General features: G+C 35.2%; 2 protein-coding genes across 2 annotated transcripts; both read left to right on the top strand.

The window, feature by feature from the left end:
* Positions 1 to 5,699: 5,699 nt before the first annotated feature.
* Positions 5,700 to 7,401, top strand: LOC117625014 (probable serine/threonine-protein kinase WNK11). Its single transcript, XM_034356572.1, has 3 exons — positions 5,700 to 5,899; positions 6,137 to 6,634; positions 6,748 to 7,401. The coding sequence occupies exons 2-3, from the start codon at positions 6,137 to 6,139 to the stop codon at positions 7,138 to 7,140; spliced, it is 891 nt and encodes a 296-aa protein (XP_034212463.1). The 5' UTR covers positions 5,700 to 5,899; the 3' UTR covers positions 7,141 to 7,401.
* Positions 7,402 to 12,838: 5,437 nt separating this feature from the next.
* LOC117625476 (probable inactive receptor kinase At5g53320) lies at positions 12,839 to 14,834 on the top strand. The gene is made up of 3 exons (XM_034357026.1): positions 12,839 to 13,297; positions 13,352 to 13,934; positions 14,194 to 14,834. The coding sequence occupies exons 1-3, from the start codon at positions 12,839 to 12,841 to the stop codon at positions 14,832 to 14,834; spliced, it is 1,683 nt and encodes a 560-aa protein (XP_034212917.1).
* The last annotated feature ends 1,649 nt before the right edge of the window (positions 14,835 to 16,483 follow it).

Below are 16,483 nucleotides of genomic sequence, written 5' to 3'. Positions count from 1 at the left end.
AAAGTTTTGCGCGACGAATATAGTAATATTGGTCGCGCAAAGTCTAAAAAAATTATTTTAAAAAAAAAATTCCCGCATCCCATTTTTGGTACCCGCCAAAATCTTTAAATTTTTGCCCGAGGAAAAATACATATTGGTAGCGCAAAGTCTAAAACAATTATATAAAAAAATTCCCGTGTCCCATTTTTAGTACCCGCCCAAATTTTTGCGCGACAAAAAATATTGGTCGCACAAAGTCTAAAATTTTTTTTTTTTTAATTTTAAAAACCCGCGTCCCATTTTTGGTACTCGCCCAAATTTTTTGAGTTTTGCGCGACGAACTGTTGGTCGCGCAAACTTTTGAGAGACGAAAAATTGGTTCGTAGCACAATATTTATAAAAATAATTGTTATGAATAATAAAAATAAAAATATTTTATTTTATGATTTAAAATATAATTAAGGTGAAAGCTACTTAATAAATGTATATACTATTCAATTTCTTAAGTGTTATATGTACAAAATAAATAAATTTAAAGCTACTTAATAAATAAATATATATACACACACACACACACACACACACACACTTCAACGATCTAACCATAAGACTTGTTTGTATATACTTCAAGATCATATACCCCAAAAATCACAAAAAACAAACATTCAGAGATCTAGTAACGGGACAAAACTTTTCGATAGTTATAAATGAAAAATCACGATTTAGCGGTTATTTTAACTCCGATTTTGATGATTTTTTTACAGCTACACTCCTTGACCCTATATGAATACAATGACTGAATTTGATCTTCAATTTAAAACATTTGCACTAGTGGATACCACAAAATGTTATGTTATGTTTAACGAAAGTATAAATAAACTCTTAATTGTTAGTGAATATATTGTTTTGATGGCATATGCATTCTATGAAACTAGTTTCAACGATCCAACCGTCAAACTTGTTTTTTTATACTTCGAGATCATATACGCCAAAAATCGGAAAAAATAAACATTCATAGATCAAGTAACGGGACAAAACTCTTCGACGGTTATAAATGAAAAATCATGATTTAACTGTTATTTTAACTCCGATTTTGATGATTTTTTACAGCTACACTCCTTGACCCTAAATGAATACAATGACTGAATTTGATCTTCAATTTAAAATATTTACACTAGTGGATACCACAAAATCTTATGTTATATTTAACGAAAATATAAATAAACTCTTAATTGTTAGTGAATATATTGTTTTGATGGCATACACATTCTATGAAACTAGTTTCAACGATCCAACCGTCAAACTTGTTTGTTTATACTTCGAGATCATATACGCCAAAAATTGGAAAAAATAAACATTCATTGATCAAGTAACGGGACAAAACTTTTAGATGGTTATAAATGAAAAATCAAGATTTAATGGTTATTTTAACTCCGATTTTGATGATTTTTTACAGCTACACTCCTTGACCCTATATGAACACAATGACTGAATTTGATCTTCAATTTAAAATATTTACACTAGTGGATACCACAAAATCTTATGTTATATTTAGCGAAAGTATAAATAAACTCTTAATTGTTAGTGAATATATTGTTTTGATGGCATATGCATTCAAAAAAACTAGTTTCAACGATCCAACCATCAAACTTGTTTGTTTATACTTCGAGATCATATAGCCAGAAATCGGAAAAAATAAACATTCAGAGATCAAGTAAGGGGATAAAACTTTTTGACGGTTATAATGAAAAATCAAGATTTAACGGCTATTTTAACTCCGATTTTGATGATTTTTTACTGCTACACTCCTTGACCCGATATGAATACAATGAAATAATTCGATCGTCAATTTAAAATATATATTTTCTAACAAAAACCCAATCCGAACAACAAGAATATATTTTTCTAATAAAAATCCGATCCGATCTAAAATAATAAATTTAAAGTTACTTAATAAATATATATACCGTTTAATTTCTTAAGTGTTATGCATACAAAATAAAAAAACAAAAATAAATTGGTTTAGGTGACAAAATGTTTGGATTACGTCATGGAAAAATTTTTAAAAAATATTTTTTTATTTTATTTATTTTTATAAGGACTTTGCGTGACGAAGTTTACTTTTCGTCGCGCAAAGTCACTTTGAGCGACGAATTATTTTTTCGTCGCCCAAAGTCACTTCGCGTGAGCGACAAATTATTTTTCGTCGCTCAAAATTGGTCGCGCAAGACTTTGAGCGACGATGTATTGTCGTCGCGCAAAAGTTTGTCGCGCGAAGTGACTTTGGGCGACGAATTATTTTTCGTCGGGCTGGTGGCGCAAGACTTTGCGCGACAATGTATTGTCGTCGTGCAAAAGTTTGTCGCGCGAAGTGACTTTGGGCGACGAATTATTTTTCGTCGGGCAAAATTTGGTCGCGCAAGACTTTGAGCGACGAAGTTTCAACTTTCGTCGCGCAAAGTCACTTTGCGCGACGAATAGTTTTTCGTCGCGCAAAATTTGGTCGCGCAAGGGGTTTTTTTTACTAGTGCACGTTAGTTTTTGTCCTCTTGAGACTGGTACTTTAGATTTCTTGTTGCGGCTTATTTAATGAAATTTACTTTGATAAAGAAAAATAAAAATGAAAACTTAAAAACTTCTTGTATTATTTTCTTTGCCTACTACATATCCTTGTGAATCTACCAATCTCGTGGAGCTCTCAGGGGCTGCATTATTTGCTAGAAAAAAATGAGTAGCTTCTATATATTTCTTAAACAAGCTTGAACATAATGAAAATTGAAGGAACCAGTTGTGATTTCACATGCATAGCAGTAGAGTGAGTGGATGCCGTCAACTTGCAGGATCAATCACATGTTTCTTCATGTGTTTCATAATTCTGTATATGCAAAAGATTTATATCACAAGAAAACACAAACCTACAAGGGCTACTAATTAAAGTTTATATATGTTTCCAAGATTTGTGATTAATCTTCCTAATATTGCTCCACGTGACCTCAATTAGTTTTAGCTCAGTGAGAAGGTTTTGTTTCGACTTGAAGTGGAAGTAAAGAAAATCGATTCCTAGAGCTTAGTTGTTAGAATGCAGTCAACACCTTTGAAAATTCGTCGGAAAGAAACTACCCATCTCACATCTCTGCATGAATTTCTTCTGTTCTGTTTTTGTAATATTCTTTTTGTTTTTTTTTTAAAAAAGAAAAGTAATTATTGTATTCATAAATTAGACACAAAAATCATAAGAAAGAAGGGCCAGTACAAATACATTCAAAAGGTTAATACAAAGATAGAAGCATAATAATGTTAATCCATATACATAAAAACACACTGACAACATCAAGCACACAAGATGTATCTCCACTAATAACCTCATAATAGGGAAATGAAACTTTAATTTGATCCGGTAGTTTTACCTTAATTTTAATTCAGTTGTTTGAATCTAAGTCCCACATAATTTCAATTGGGTCAAAATCTATGATTCCGGCAATATGACTGTGAAATCATGTGCAATTTTGTCAATTTCTCATTACAAATGATCGTTGTACTAATTTGTTTGAAAGAGTTAACAACGCACATGATTTAAACGTGATTCTGCACCACATAAAGATAAATAAAATTTTAATTAAAATTTTCCGTAAACATTTGCTTTTATAATACTAGGAGAAAATTGGTCGGACTTGTTTATTAATGAACAAGTTTGATCAGCAGAACACTTTATAAAGCCACAAAATTATATCAGAATACTGTCAACAACATGAAGATTTTGAACCATTCACACAAGGAAGGGGATTTCTATTGACCCCTCGCAGATTTTCTCTACATCCCTAAATGCTTTTTTTGTTGTTTGATAATATAGATTGGTTGGATGGTAGGGCGTATTAATAGAAAAATGATCTTCTACCACCTAACCGGAGCATTAATAGAAAAATATGACTTCATCTAATTATATAGAATATTTTTATGAGGCATTCCACGATGAATTTTTTAATATGATATATAACAATGTCATTTAGTGTTATCGATCCATTAATATTATAACATGTGTATATGTGTTAATACTATATTGTAAAGAATACATCATCATTTACATACTTACGACACATGAATTAATAAATATATGAAGATTTATTAATACTATAAATCAACGTCCACAATGTTATGTGAATTAGATTTATTTCTTTGTCACTTCGATTCTAAATACATAAGCATGCTATAGTACTATATAAAACTCAATGCAATCTTTGCAAAATTATTCTATGTACCAGCAAAAAGCATCAGTCACTCACACAGAAAAACATGGTGAGGGTAAATTTTATTTTATTTTATTTTTTTTTTGTTTGGGTAAAAAACTATGGTGAAGGTGATCAGGGACAGACCCAGGATTTCAAAATGGGGTGAGCTAGATTTTAAGTCTGGCTAAACTTTATAAGGAGACTTATGGAATTAATCATAATATTATATAAATTTAATTTAAAGACATATCATTTTTATTTTATTTATTTAAAGAGTCCAATTTTACACCAACAATGTCATCAACAATTGATTATGTATGCTTAAAATTAACATTAGTTGACAACTCACAACTCATATTGCATCTTATCAGTCCTGATCTCTTGGACCCCTGTAGTCCAAGATATTTATGGTCACTCACCGTTGGATGTAAATTCAACGGTTCACTCATTTATGACTTGAATCGGGTAATAATCATTTATGTCATATTGCATTTATATATATCATTTTGAACCATTGGATTAATATCCAACGGTGGGTGACCACAATCTCTTGGACTCCTGTGGTCCAAGAGATCGGGACTGATGTTTAAAATTAACATTAGTTGACAACTCACAACTCATATTGCATCTTATTTAGTATATGTGTTTTACAGTCCCGATCTCTTGGACCACAGGAGAAAAAGAGATTGTGGTCACCCACCGTTGGATATTAATCCAATGGTTCAAAATGATATATATAAATGCAATATGGCATAAATGATTATTACCCGATTCAAGTCAACCGTTGAATTTACATCCAACGGTGAGTGACCATAAATCTCTTGGACTATAAGGGTCCAAAAGATCAGGACTGATGTGTTTTATACTAACAATAACAAAAGAAAAACACTTGACTGGGCTATAGCCCAGTTTGTACACACTGCAGGTCCGTCCCCGAGGGTGATACACCATTCTTTCTAAGTCTAAATTGTTCGTAAAAGCTATTGTGGGTTATTTTGAGAGAATCTCGACGGTATAAGGAAAACTTTATTAATAAAATGAAGAATTCAACGGGATTTTTAACATTATTAACAAAGCTTGTGAGTTATTTTCTTAACTTTCTATCATCTTTTTCTTTTTCTTTTTGGTCTTTAATTTCCACCTCGTGAGCGTGACAATTAAATTAAGCACATGTGATTTGATTTACTGCTAGAAACATCCAGACCGTCAATGTCGACTTATGTGGAAGATTATCAGATCCTCAAACCCTGATGTATCAAATTTGACTTCGGATTGAATACAAAATACAAAAACAAAATGGAAACCAATTCTGAGTTAATAATGATAAGATCTATATTCCATAACCAATTGGAGTAACTTTCATTTTAGAAATTTACTATCACTTCACTTCGATCTATATCTATGTGGAGGAGGCTTATCTTTCCGAATCCAAGCTAATCAACAATTACCTAATTATCCTTAAACGGCTCAATCTTGTTTATTATCTCAATTAATCAGGATTAACCCCCCTATACATACCTACCTACTCCTTCATTCACTTTTAACCGCGGCTCGCCTCCTATATATACACACACCTCTCTTCAACCCTATTTCTTTTCATCACTTTGCTTTCGTTGTTTTGTGCTTACTTGTTTTTTTGTTCCCTTACGTTTTCTTTTTTTGCAGAAAAATATTTGCTTCTTCTAGCCTACAAGGTAAACCACCTTTCTCTTTCCTCTCAACTATTTCTTATGTGCTGAAATATATGCTTGAAGCTCTAATCTTTGACTTTTATTTTCTGGGGTGATCCGAGATTGTATATATTTTCTTTGTTAATTTGTATTTATAATTGAGTTTCCAAAATAAGTATTTTCATTGGTTTTTGAGGCCTTTCCAAACTTTTTTTTATATTTTCATCTTCTTCTTCTGGGACTAATATTTATTTCTTGCAGATGCCGAGTGAAAACCAAGAGCAATCTGACAAAGAACAGTTCGTCGAAATCGACCCCTCGGGGCGATACGGGCGGTACAACGAGCTCCTAGGGTGCGGTGCAGTGAAGAAGGTGTACCGGGCGTTTGATCAAGAAGAGGGCATAGAGGTGGCATGGAACCAAGTCAAGCTACGTAACTTCACCAATGACCCTGCCATGATCGAACGGCTCTACGCCGAGGTTGGGTTGCTGAGATCCCTGGCAGACAAGAACATCATCACCTTGTATAATGTGTGGCGGGACGCAGAGAATAACACCCTCAATTTCATGACAGAAGTTTGTACAAATGGGAATCTGAGGGACTATAGGAAGAAGCATAAGCATGTTTCATTGATAGCCTTGAAGAAGTGGTCCAAGCAGATCTTGAAAGGGCTTGAGTATTTGCATACTCATGAGCCTTGTGTTATCCACAGAGATCTCAATTGCAGCAATGTCTTTATCAACGGGAATATTGGCCAGGTACTGATAATTGACTTCTTCAATTTTATTTCATTTTTACCATTTTTGGGTTTTTTTTTATATTTTAAATATTCAGTTTTGTTAATATTTTTTTTTAATTTATGGTTCAATAGGTGAAGATTGGTGATTTGGGATTGGCTGCAATTGTGGGGAAGAACCATTCAGCGCATTCAGTGTTAGGGACTCCAGAATTTATGGCACCAGAGCTATATGAAGAGGACTACACTGAAATGGTGGACATATACTCATTTGGGATGTGTGTGCTAGAGATGGTGACCTTGGAAATTCCCTACAGTGAATGTGACAATGTTGTCAAAATATACAAAAAGGTAACCTCTGGGGTAAGACCCCAATCCTTGAACAAGGTCGAGGACCCAGAGGTGAAGGCATTTGTTGAGAAGTGCCTCGCCCAACCTAGGGCTAGGCCTTCTGCCACTGAACTTCTCAACGATCCATTTTTTGATGAAGTCGAAGAGGATGATAATGAAGAAAATGTTTACTCTTGATCAATCATGGCTAAGTAATTATGTTGTCAGGTGTGTTTAATTGACTAGTTAAATATCCATTAGTGCTAATTATAGTTTTTTTTTTTTTTTTTTTTTTGACTCCATGTACGAATCGGGGTTGGTTTTTAACTTTTGAATTGGTTCCTCTTTTTTAGAAGGGAAAATTATATAAAGATAGAGTTTTGGGATCATGTTGTTGATTTTGTACATAGGATTTTCACATTACAAATTAATTGTTGTTGTTAGATGAAGATTGAGTTTCTTTTTGTGGTTTTGCTTGAATTGTTTCCAACCTATGCCGATTTCTGTCATATATTTTTGTGCAATCAAAATAGGTTAGTGGATGGAGGTACCAATTGTTAATCTATATTTTTTTTTCCAACTCTTCACAGAAGTCGACTCTTATGTAAAGCGCCTCCTGCTTTTGAAACGTTTGCTTGTAGTGTTGAATCAAATTAAAACAAGCATGGATTAAATCTTAAGTTAGATTATTCAGGCAAAGTCAAAGAAAATAAATTAAAATTGAAGAGTAATTAATGAAAAAAATTAGTGAAGTCATATGTTTGATTAAGCAATAACCACAAGCAAAAGGGATTTTAAAATTTGAAAAAGGGTCTCTTGGCGTGAAGCAAAACACAATGATGAACAAGGTTAGTGGGTAGGGGTGGCCAATTGCCCTTTTTCCCCTTGTGGCCTTTGATGTCACACCACACTTTGTCTTGTTGAAAAAGACATGGCAGTGAGTTGCTTCTATTTCTTTCCAAGCAAAAGCAAAAGGGTCGGTCTTTGCATCAAAATATAATTCATTAATCTTATCCGATTTCATGAAAGAAGAATTAAAGATCAATAACCCCTGAAAAAAGAATTAAAATATCAATAACCCCATTGTGCAACCCTTAAAAATTAATAAAATCAAACGAATTGAAATTGATTGTATTTGTAGCCAACTATATGATTGTCCTACATGAGGAGACGTGCTGAATAATGTAAAAATGTCATCATCATCCTCTTCATTTAGAGTTCTAGATTTATGTTTTTATTGTTACAGTCTTTGGTTTAACCAAATATGCTTTGTTTGATTTGGCAAATCCGTGTTGTTGTCCTGGCTATTCTTGGAGACATATCATATTTTTATTTATTTATGATGTTTATGTATCCCCTTGGAGTTGTTTATCCACATAAAAGTTTTAATTTTTAAAGGCTCAAGTTTGACAAGTTTATATTGTACATTCTTTTGAAAAATGTGACATTCACACTGTGACATAATGTTATTAATTTAACTATTATAATATTAATAAATAATATTAATATATCATGAAATTATATATATGTTATAATATAAGTGGATTGATACCACAATGTGATAATGTGATCGTAACACATAAGAATTCCTTATTCTTTTATTAGATTTGTCTAGGGTTGGCACGGGTACGTTGGAGCCAATGTACACCCAAACGACCAAAAAGAACACTACAGGTGCAGCCACTCTTCGGTTTGGTCAGCTCGGCCGTTTTTTCTGGTTATTAAGCCCTCTCATCGCTGTAATCTTTAGCTGTCCTCCTTGGTCTGTTTGAAATTTATATGCTTTATTTTAGGCATAATTCTAACCTTTTGCCTCCAGTGTTGTTGCTAAAATCTCAATTTACTCCATGTATTTTAGACTGTCTTATTTTGCACCTTTACACCATGTATTTTTATTCAAGGTCTCACTTTGCCCCATTCTATTAATTCCATCAATAAAATCTTTAACTTGCTAATATGACACAAGCACATCATCAATTTAGCCATTACATTTTTTTAAATTCGATTAATAAAAAAACATATTTAAATAGATTAAAAAATCTGCAGGACATAACCGACATACGTATATGGCCCTTGAAGAAGAAGGGATGAATTCTCGACACTCATGGTCATCGCTGGCATAGCCAAATAATCGGCGGGATTGAACTGTGCCTGATACGATTTTTACCATCCACGCAAATAAGGTTAAAATTACATAAAATACTTGCAAGAATACAAGACTATTATAGTATAGATTCTCATGCAAGGTCGTTCTCCTCAAGGACTATTTAGCAATTTATGTAAAAATAATTTCCAATTAACTACCTAAAATTAAAAATTGAGAAAGATGATTATGAAATTGTTTTATACTAAAAACAAATTTTAAACAAAAACAATTACGATTGAAGGAAAGAGTTTTAAATAACAATTTATAAAAGCACTAGGGTTTCACCATCACCTAGCAATCCTATGAATTTTTACCAATTACATATGATTCGCACATGCCACTTTGAAGGTTAGGTTTTCCTAATTTGAATTCTACTTAGAACGTATATCCAACATGCAACCTGTCTAGACGTTCAGATCAAATCTGAACATGAAAGACTCATTAAGTTTTGTGAAAACCCTTTAAAAAAAACCATGCAACCCTTAAGACGTGGTGTTCATCTTAAGTGAAATTACAATTGTTGAGGCCCAAAAAATTCAAGGTTGGGCCCAAATATATTTTCGGCCAGTACAACACCAAGCGGAAAATTCTTATTTAAGCAACATGCCACACTACAAGCTTAAGTGGGCCCAAGCCACGCGAATGTCTTGGGCTTGCTGAGCTGGTTGTGGTATGGATGGTTATGAGCATTCACGAGGCCTCTTAATGGGCCAAGAAGTTGAAGTTTTGGGCCTCTTGGGAACACTAAAACTCGAGCCCATTTCTTGGGCCCAAACATATGGGTAAGTCTGAGAGAGAAGGAGTAACCCAATAGCTTAGGAAAATATCTAATGGCTTGCAAACACTTAGAGAAATCCCACATCAGCCAAAATATCCAGCACCTTGATCAAATAGGCTGTTTCCAGCAGCTTGAGCAAACTCACAGGCCGCTGGAAACATAATACCAATAGCCCAGCCCAGCATCGTGGAAAATATCTAGCATCTCTATTAAAACCAAATCGAAGCCAAACCATCAAAACCAAGCAAACCCATGTGCTGATCACCTTTTTTGACTAGCAACCTTACCCATTTTTTCCTCTTCAAGCTTTGGTGAGAAAACAAGAAACAAAAGTGGGTGGCGCCTCACCCATATGGAGGAGTCCAGCTACTTGAGGACCTTAGAACCCCAAAAAGCTGCTTGCCTATGGGTTCATGCTAGGGAAATTTCACCAAACAAGATTAAATGGAAGAAAGTGAAGAAAAGGAGGAGGGAGGCTTGACAAAATTAAGGTTTCCAGCGCCTATAAAACGAGCCACTTCCTATCCAGCAAAGCAACTCACCTTGGTTGCTACAAGCCTCCCAGCAACCATGATAATTCATCGAAGGCAAGCATCCCCTATGGAACCTTTCAATTTCATGCTTTGTTTTTCCTTCAATTTCATACCTTGTTCTTCCATCTTCCTCCTTTCTCTCTCTCAAAACCTACATCCAGAGAGAGAAAGCATCATCTCTCATCTCTCGAACTCTTCGATTTCAAGCCTTGTTCTTGCATTGCATCCCATTTTCTCTTCTGTCAAATCACCCGGGAGCCTGATGAAGCTTTCATCAAGTTGCTGGAAATATGCTAAAGCCACCCACGCTTCCATCTTCTTCCTCTCTTTCCATAAACACACATTCATAGAGCAATCATCATCTTTCATCCCTGAAACCCCTGCAATTTTGAGCCATATTCCTCCATCTCCTCTCATCTTCTCTTCTGAAAATTGCAACTTTTTCTCTCTCTCATGCTAAACTCATAAATGCTCAGCTCCCATGCCACAAACTTTTCATGCCAAGCCAAGAATTTATCTGTAATCGACTGTTGGTTTCATTGGTGAAGAAGACCAAGGTGTTTCCTAAGACTCAGCTATCCTTTCGAAACACTCTTGTGGTATGATCCTTAAACTCAGACTCAAGGGGGGAAGTTTCATACATTTAGCTATTTACAGTAGCCCAGGCCCATCAGTAGCTGCCGGAACAAAAAAGACCCCCACAACAATTATTAATCACAAGAAGCCAGCATCAATATCAGGGAACCTTCCGACCAAAATTGCATCCAAATACTTTTCTAAAAATCCTAATGGTGATCAGGCATTAAGACAATTAGATAGTTTAAAACATTAATTAACAATTCAAAGTATGCATGCAATCAATCATAAGCAATTAAATAAAAATTACATATACATGCTAAGGTTCAAGGCTTCACCCTGGCCAAAAAAAAATAGTTACACATATTCATAACTGAAATCATGAAAAATATTATTAAGAAGGAAAAGAATGAAAACACCTTAAAGTCGCAAAAACTCCAAAACCTAACAATTGCTCTCCACAATGTCACATTCAAAAGCCAAAAAGAAGTCACCAATATTGACGTGAAAACCAACTTAAATACCCCCTACAAACAAGCTACCCCCTCCAGCTTTTCTATCCCCACAAGGAAACTAATTAAAATAAAATAATACTAGGATATAAAGTCCAAATTGGACTAGGAGAATATGCATTTAAACTGCCCAGCCACGTTTTGGTCTCAAATCTCCTCCAAATCAGGCCCAAGATAGCTTGTTTTAAAGATAAAAACATTCTGAACGCTTCTCCAGAAGGCCACAAACCAATCCAAGGTCATTTTTGGCTTCAAAGTGCAATAAAATCCCAAAACATCACTATTCCAACACTGCGCACTGCTCATTTATTTTATTGTCAGAAAATAACCGCTTGGTAGAAAAATCTGATATTTCAATACGATCAAGCTAAGTGACTCGCGAACGTCCTCCAACTAGAATTACTCCAAAATTCGTCCATTTGATTATGTTTTGGTCCAGAGGAAATCGAAAGTCCTATAGTGAAAATATAATTGAAAGTATCAAAATTCTTCCTAAATATTAACCAAAACATACTAAGAATATGGTTCAATATATAATATAAAATCTACTCATCAGTGCCCAGCCCCACCTCATTGTTGACTGTCTTGTCTCTTGTTTTTCTTCATTGAGATGTCCAACTTATAGGTTGTTTTTCTATACTTATACAAAACTTTTTGGTTCCTATGTTTTGGACCATCCACCTAATCTTGGTAGCTCCGGAACATTGATTTTTACCCACACCCTATCTATGTTGGCCCCTAATTAATTATGAGGTCGTATAAACTATGTAACCACTTGACTTCCCTAAAGCCAAAAACCAAAAATAAATAACAGTCATTACCATAAATTAATAATTTCTACAAAGATAGATTATAGACATACCCGTCAAAATGTATCATCCAACATACTTAGTGCCCTGAATTTCTAGTCCTCCAACTGAAATGACTGTACCACAACAATAAGCAGCAAACCAACCCGTTCATGTAATTTTGTGGCTCACTAATTAGTCAAATTTGTTTTATTTTGTAATGGCTTTGATATCGCATTGAACATAACGAATTAACAAACACTTCTAAACATTGGTTATCTCACACATTGAAGAAAATACTTATGAAACTTTGTAATATACAAAACATGTCCTCATCTGACATAGTAATTTGCAAGCCTATATACTTGCTTTGAGATGCCTTCAAGACTTTTGGGAAAAAAGTGAAAAAGAAAAAAGAAACCGTACTTTATCTCGGTTCATCAGTTTCTGATGAGTCCAACAAAGAAGTAGAGCCAACAAAAATGCTGAGCAGGAGATGTTTCAATCTGCTTTTGAAGGGGCTGACATGCATCGGGGTTTTTTCCTTCTCGATCGCAGTATGTATGGGCGATGAGTCATCAGAATTTGAAGCTTTGCGGCAATTCATTAGAGCTGTTGATCCTCAACATGTACTCAGCATTGGCTACAATGTGCCTATGCAGCGAAATCCCTGCATGCATAAGTTGAAGGGTGTGAAATGCAACTCACAGGGTACCTCGGTAACGGAAATCAGGCTTGAAGATCTGAATCTTAGGGGCATGCTTGATGTAGATTCACTATGTAAGCTCCCAAATCTTCAATATGTTAGCTTAGCAAGAAACCAAATCCGGGGAACTATTTCTAAGTCAATAGTGCACTGCACAAGGCTAACCTATTTGAATCTGAGGAGCAATGTTTTGAGTGGGAGGATACCTAAAAAGGCTCTGAGTAAAATAAAAGATCTAAGGAGATTGGACATTTCTGACAATCATTTTACTACCACCAGCCCACTTTTGAAAGAGGAATTTCAGCATTATACATATGTGAAGAAATCAAGGAGATTGCAGAGAAATGATGCCTTGAAAAACCAGGAAAAGGCTATGGAGTCGGTGACCATAATGGCAGCCTCAGATAGCCCAACTAGTGGGAATCCTAATCCTCCCGGTAAATCGTGGTACAAGAGATACAAGTTCATGATACCATTAGTTGTTGGGATTGGCTTCTTTCTCTTATTCACATACTTTGCGGGGAGGAAGGCGGCGAAGTTAGCTGCAGATAGGGAGATTATGAAATCGCTTCGAGACTCACCACACAAAATGCCTCTTCCTAAGATTCAAGAGGAAGAGAAGCCATTAGAAAATTGCTCAGAGCTTGTGTTCTTTGTTGAAGAACACGAGAGCTTTAAATTGGAGGACCTCCTTGAAGCCACAGCTGACTTGAGAAACCAGACCTTTCGCAGCAGCCTTTACAAGGTAATACTCAAGAACAATGCTCTATACGCAGTCAAAAGGTTGAAGAAATTGCAGGTACCCTTTGAGGAATTTGGCCAAACAATGAGACAGATAGGGAACCTAAAGCATCCAAACATTCTACCTCTTATTGGTTACAATTCTAGCAATGAAGAAAAACTTCTGATCTACAAGTTTCAAACCAATGGAAGTCTGCTAAACCTGCTTGAGAGTAAGTTGAGATCAAATTATTTCTATACATTGCAATGCATCAACTAACCAATATATACACATACACAAACAGAACATTCATTCTTTTGGCTTTTATTCACAACCCAAAACAACCTATAGATTTATGCAAAATAAAAGGAAACTTGAATTTAAGTGAGGGCAAATACATACATTTCTCATAAATTTTGAATCACTTAGAATTTACAAGGCCCTTATTTACTTCCTACATTTTGATTATGCATGCCTTTGATTATCTGCAGGCTACATAGAGGGTACGAGGGATTTTCCATGGAGGGTTCGGCTATCCATAGCGCGCGGCATTGCAAGGGGCCTAGCCTTCATATATCAGAGATCTGATGAGTGCATCCCTCATGGGAATCTCAAGCTCTCAAATATCCTCTTGGATGACAAGGAGGAACCCCTAATTAGCGAATACGGGTTTTCAAGATTCTTCGACCCCAAGAAAGGATGTGTCATTTCCTCCAATGGTTACACAGCCCCTGAGAAAATGTTATCAGAAAAGGGTGATGTTTATAGCTTTGGAGTGATCCTTCTGGAGTTGTTAACAGGCAAAACAGTGGAAGGAACTGGTATAGATCTTCCTAAGTGGGTCACTGCCATGGTTAAGGAAGAATGGACAGGAGAGGTTTTTGACAAGGAGGTTGCTAAAGCTGCAAAAGAATGGGCCTTTCCTCTGCTCAACATTGCCCTAAAATGTGTATCGGCTTCCCCCACAAACAGGCCAACTGTGGCAGAAGTTTATGAGAGGATTGAAGAGGTTATGCATGACAATTCGAATTCATCGGATTGCACAACCGAGTGCGGCGCCTATCAAGACAACTGCTGCATGCTTCACTCCATCATACCTGAGACCTGGGACAGTCCTGGATCAAATTACTAGTTGAAGGTTTTACTTTGTATGCATATTTTCGCTTATGTCGATATCGGATTGTAGATGATCACACAAGCCTTTTCTCTACATTCTGCATAAAGAAGTAGCCCGTTGAGTATAAATGATCTGTGTATTTCCTACTGCTAGATAAAAAAATGCAGCAGCCAATGTATTTATTAGGTACACAACAAACTTATGAGCATGTCAAGCTGCATTTCACGGTCATGCATCTTTGCATATATATCGCAAATCGAAGACTACCTGTGTATAATACAAGCAGACCATAGTTGATCCATATTCATATTCAGAAGTGCTTACTACCTAATTATATTATGTGTATATAGCTGCAAAGAAAAAAGAAAAAAGAAAAAAGAAGAAAAGGTTAATTGTTAATGCTAAAACTTGATCAAGGAGGGTGAAACCCTCATATCACACAAGCACGACATAACGTGATTACATCCGCGGTCGATAGCTTTTGTGTTTCCACTATATGAATTAAGAGAGTCGCAATTTACATAAAATGAGACAAAAAATGAGAGTGAATGAAGAGAGATGGACAACCCCTTTTGAGGAAAAATAAATGGGCCCTTCCACTTGTGGGCTTGGACCAAAAGTTTGGAAATCCACACACAATTATTAATAAGAGAGTAAAGCTTCCAAATTTTCTGTCAAATACACCGACTACCTATTAGTTTAGTGGTACTTCTCTTTTCAATGTTAAAAAATGTTTCAAGTTTGAAATTCCTTTAGAAAATAAATAAAATAAAATTCAATCGAGGAGGCTTAACATCATTGTTAAATACCAATTCTGCAAAATGAAGAATCTAAAGTGCAAAGTGATTAGTTGCTAACAACCACCTAAGTTGCTGCATTAAGCTTGTCTACTCATAGCTTTGAGCTTACACGGGACTAGGGAATGCCACTTTTGTGAATGGTGGTTTTTGGGCCATGCTACATGTGGCCAAGGTTGCATAAGTAAAATAGCATTTTCATAAGGCTTATTTTGGCCCACCATCAATCAATGTATTTATTTAGGATAATATTTTTCTGAAGTTGGAGAGTCGCCATCCATTTAAGATCAGACCAACCAATAAATAGCAGTCATTCAAAAGCTGGTTAAATATGTGCATCAACAAGAAGACGGAAACATAGAACGCAAGTGGCTCAGCAATCAAATTTCACCCCTCGCATATTGTATGGGAGTCCATCCTCAATACTGAAAACAGCATATGCCATGAGAAACTTCAACTTGGGGCAAGATTTGATTAAGTAGTTTCCGAAGCAAAAGCTATTGGTGTATGTGGCTCGATACAATACTTATAAGTCATAATATTCGAGTTCTATATCGAAGAATACAACGATAATTTACAATTGAAATATTGGTAATTCAATATAAATGTAAATCTTACATCTCATTTTATTACGAATTAATTTTCTATATCGAATCATGAAAAAAACCCTTTTTTATTATATAACTTTTTAATTGTTACTTCTTTTTTATTGAAGACAATGTACTGAAAGGGACATGGCAGAAGCTTGAAGAAAAGTCCCAATTACAATTGATATATCATATATCATATATAAAGGCAGCCCAAGTCATTGGCGTGAGGCTTCCTCATCTATGATCTTGACTAACAAGCCATATTATGATGCTGGGA

This window comes from Prunus dulcis, chromosome 4, assembly GCF_902201215.1.
Source record: "Prunus dulcis chromosome 4, ALMONDv2, whole genome shotgun sequence".
In the NCBI taxonomy this organism is placed as follows: domain Eukaryota; kingdom Viridiplantae; phylum Streptophyta; class Magnoliopsida; order Rosales; family Rosaceae; genus Prunus; species Prunus dulcis.
Note: the sequence above shows the minus strand (reverse complement) of the source record. Positions and strands in the feature narration are given on the sequence as shown.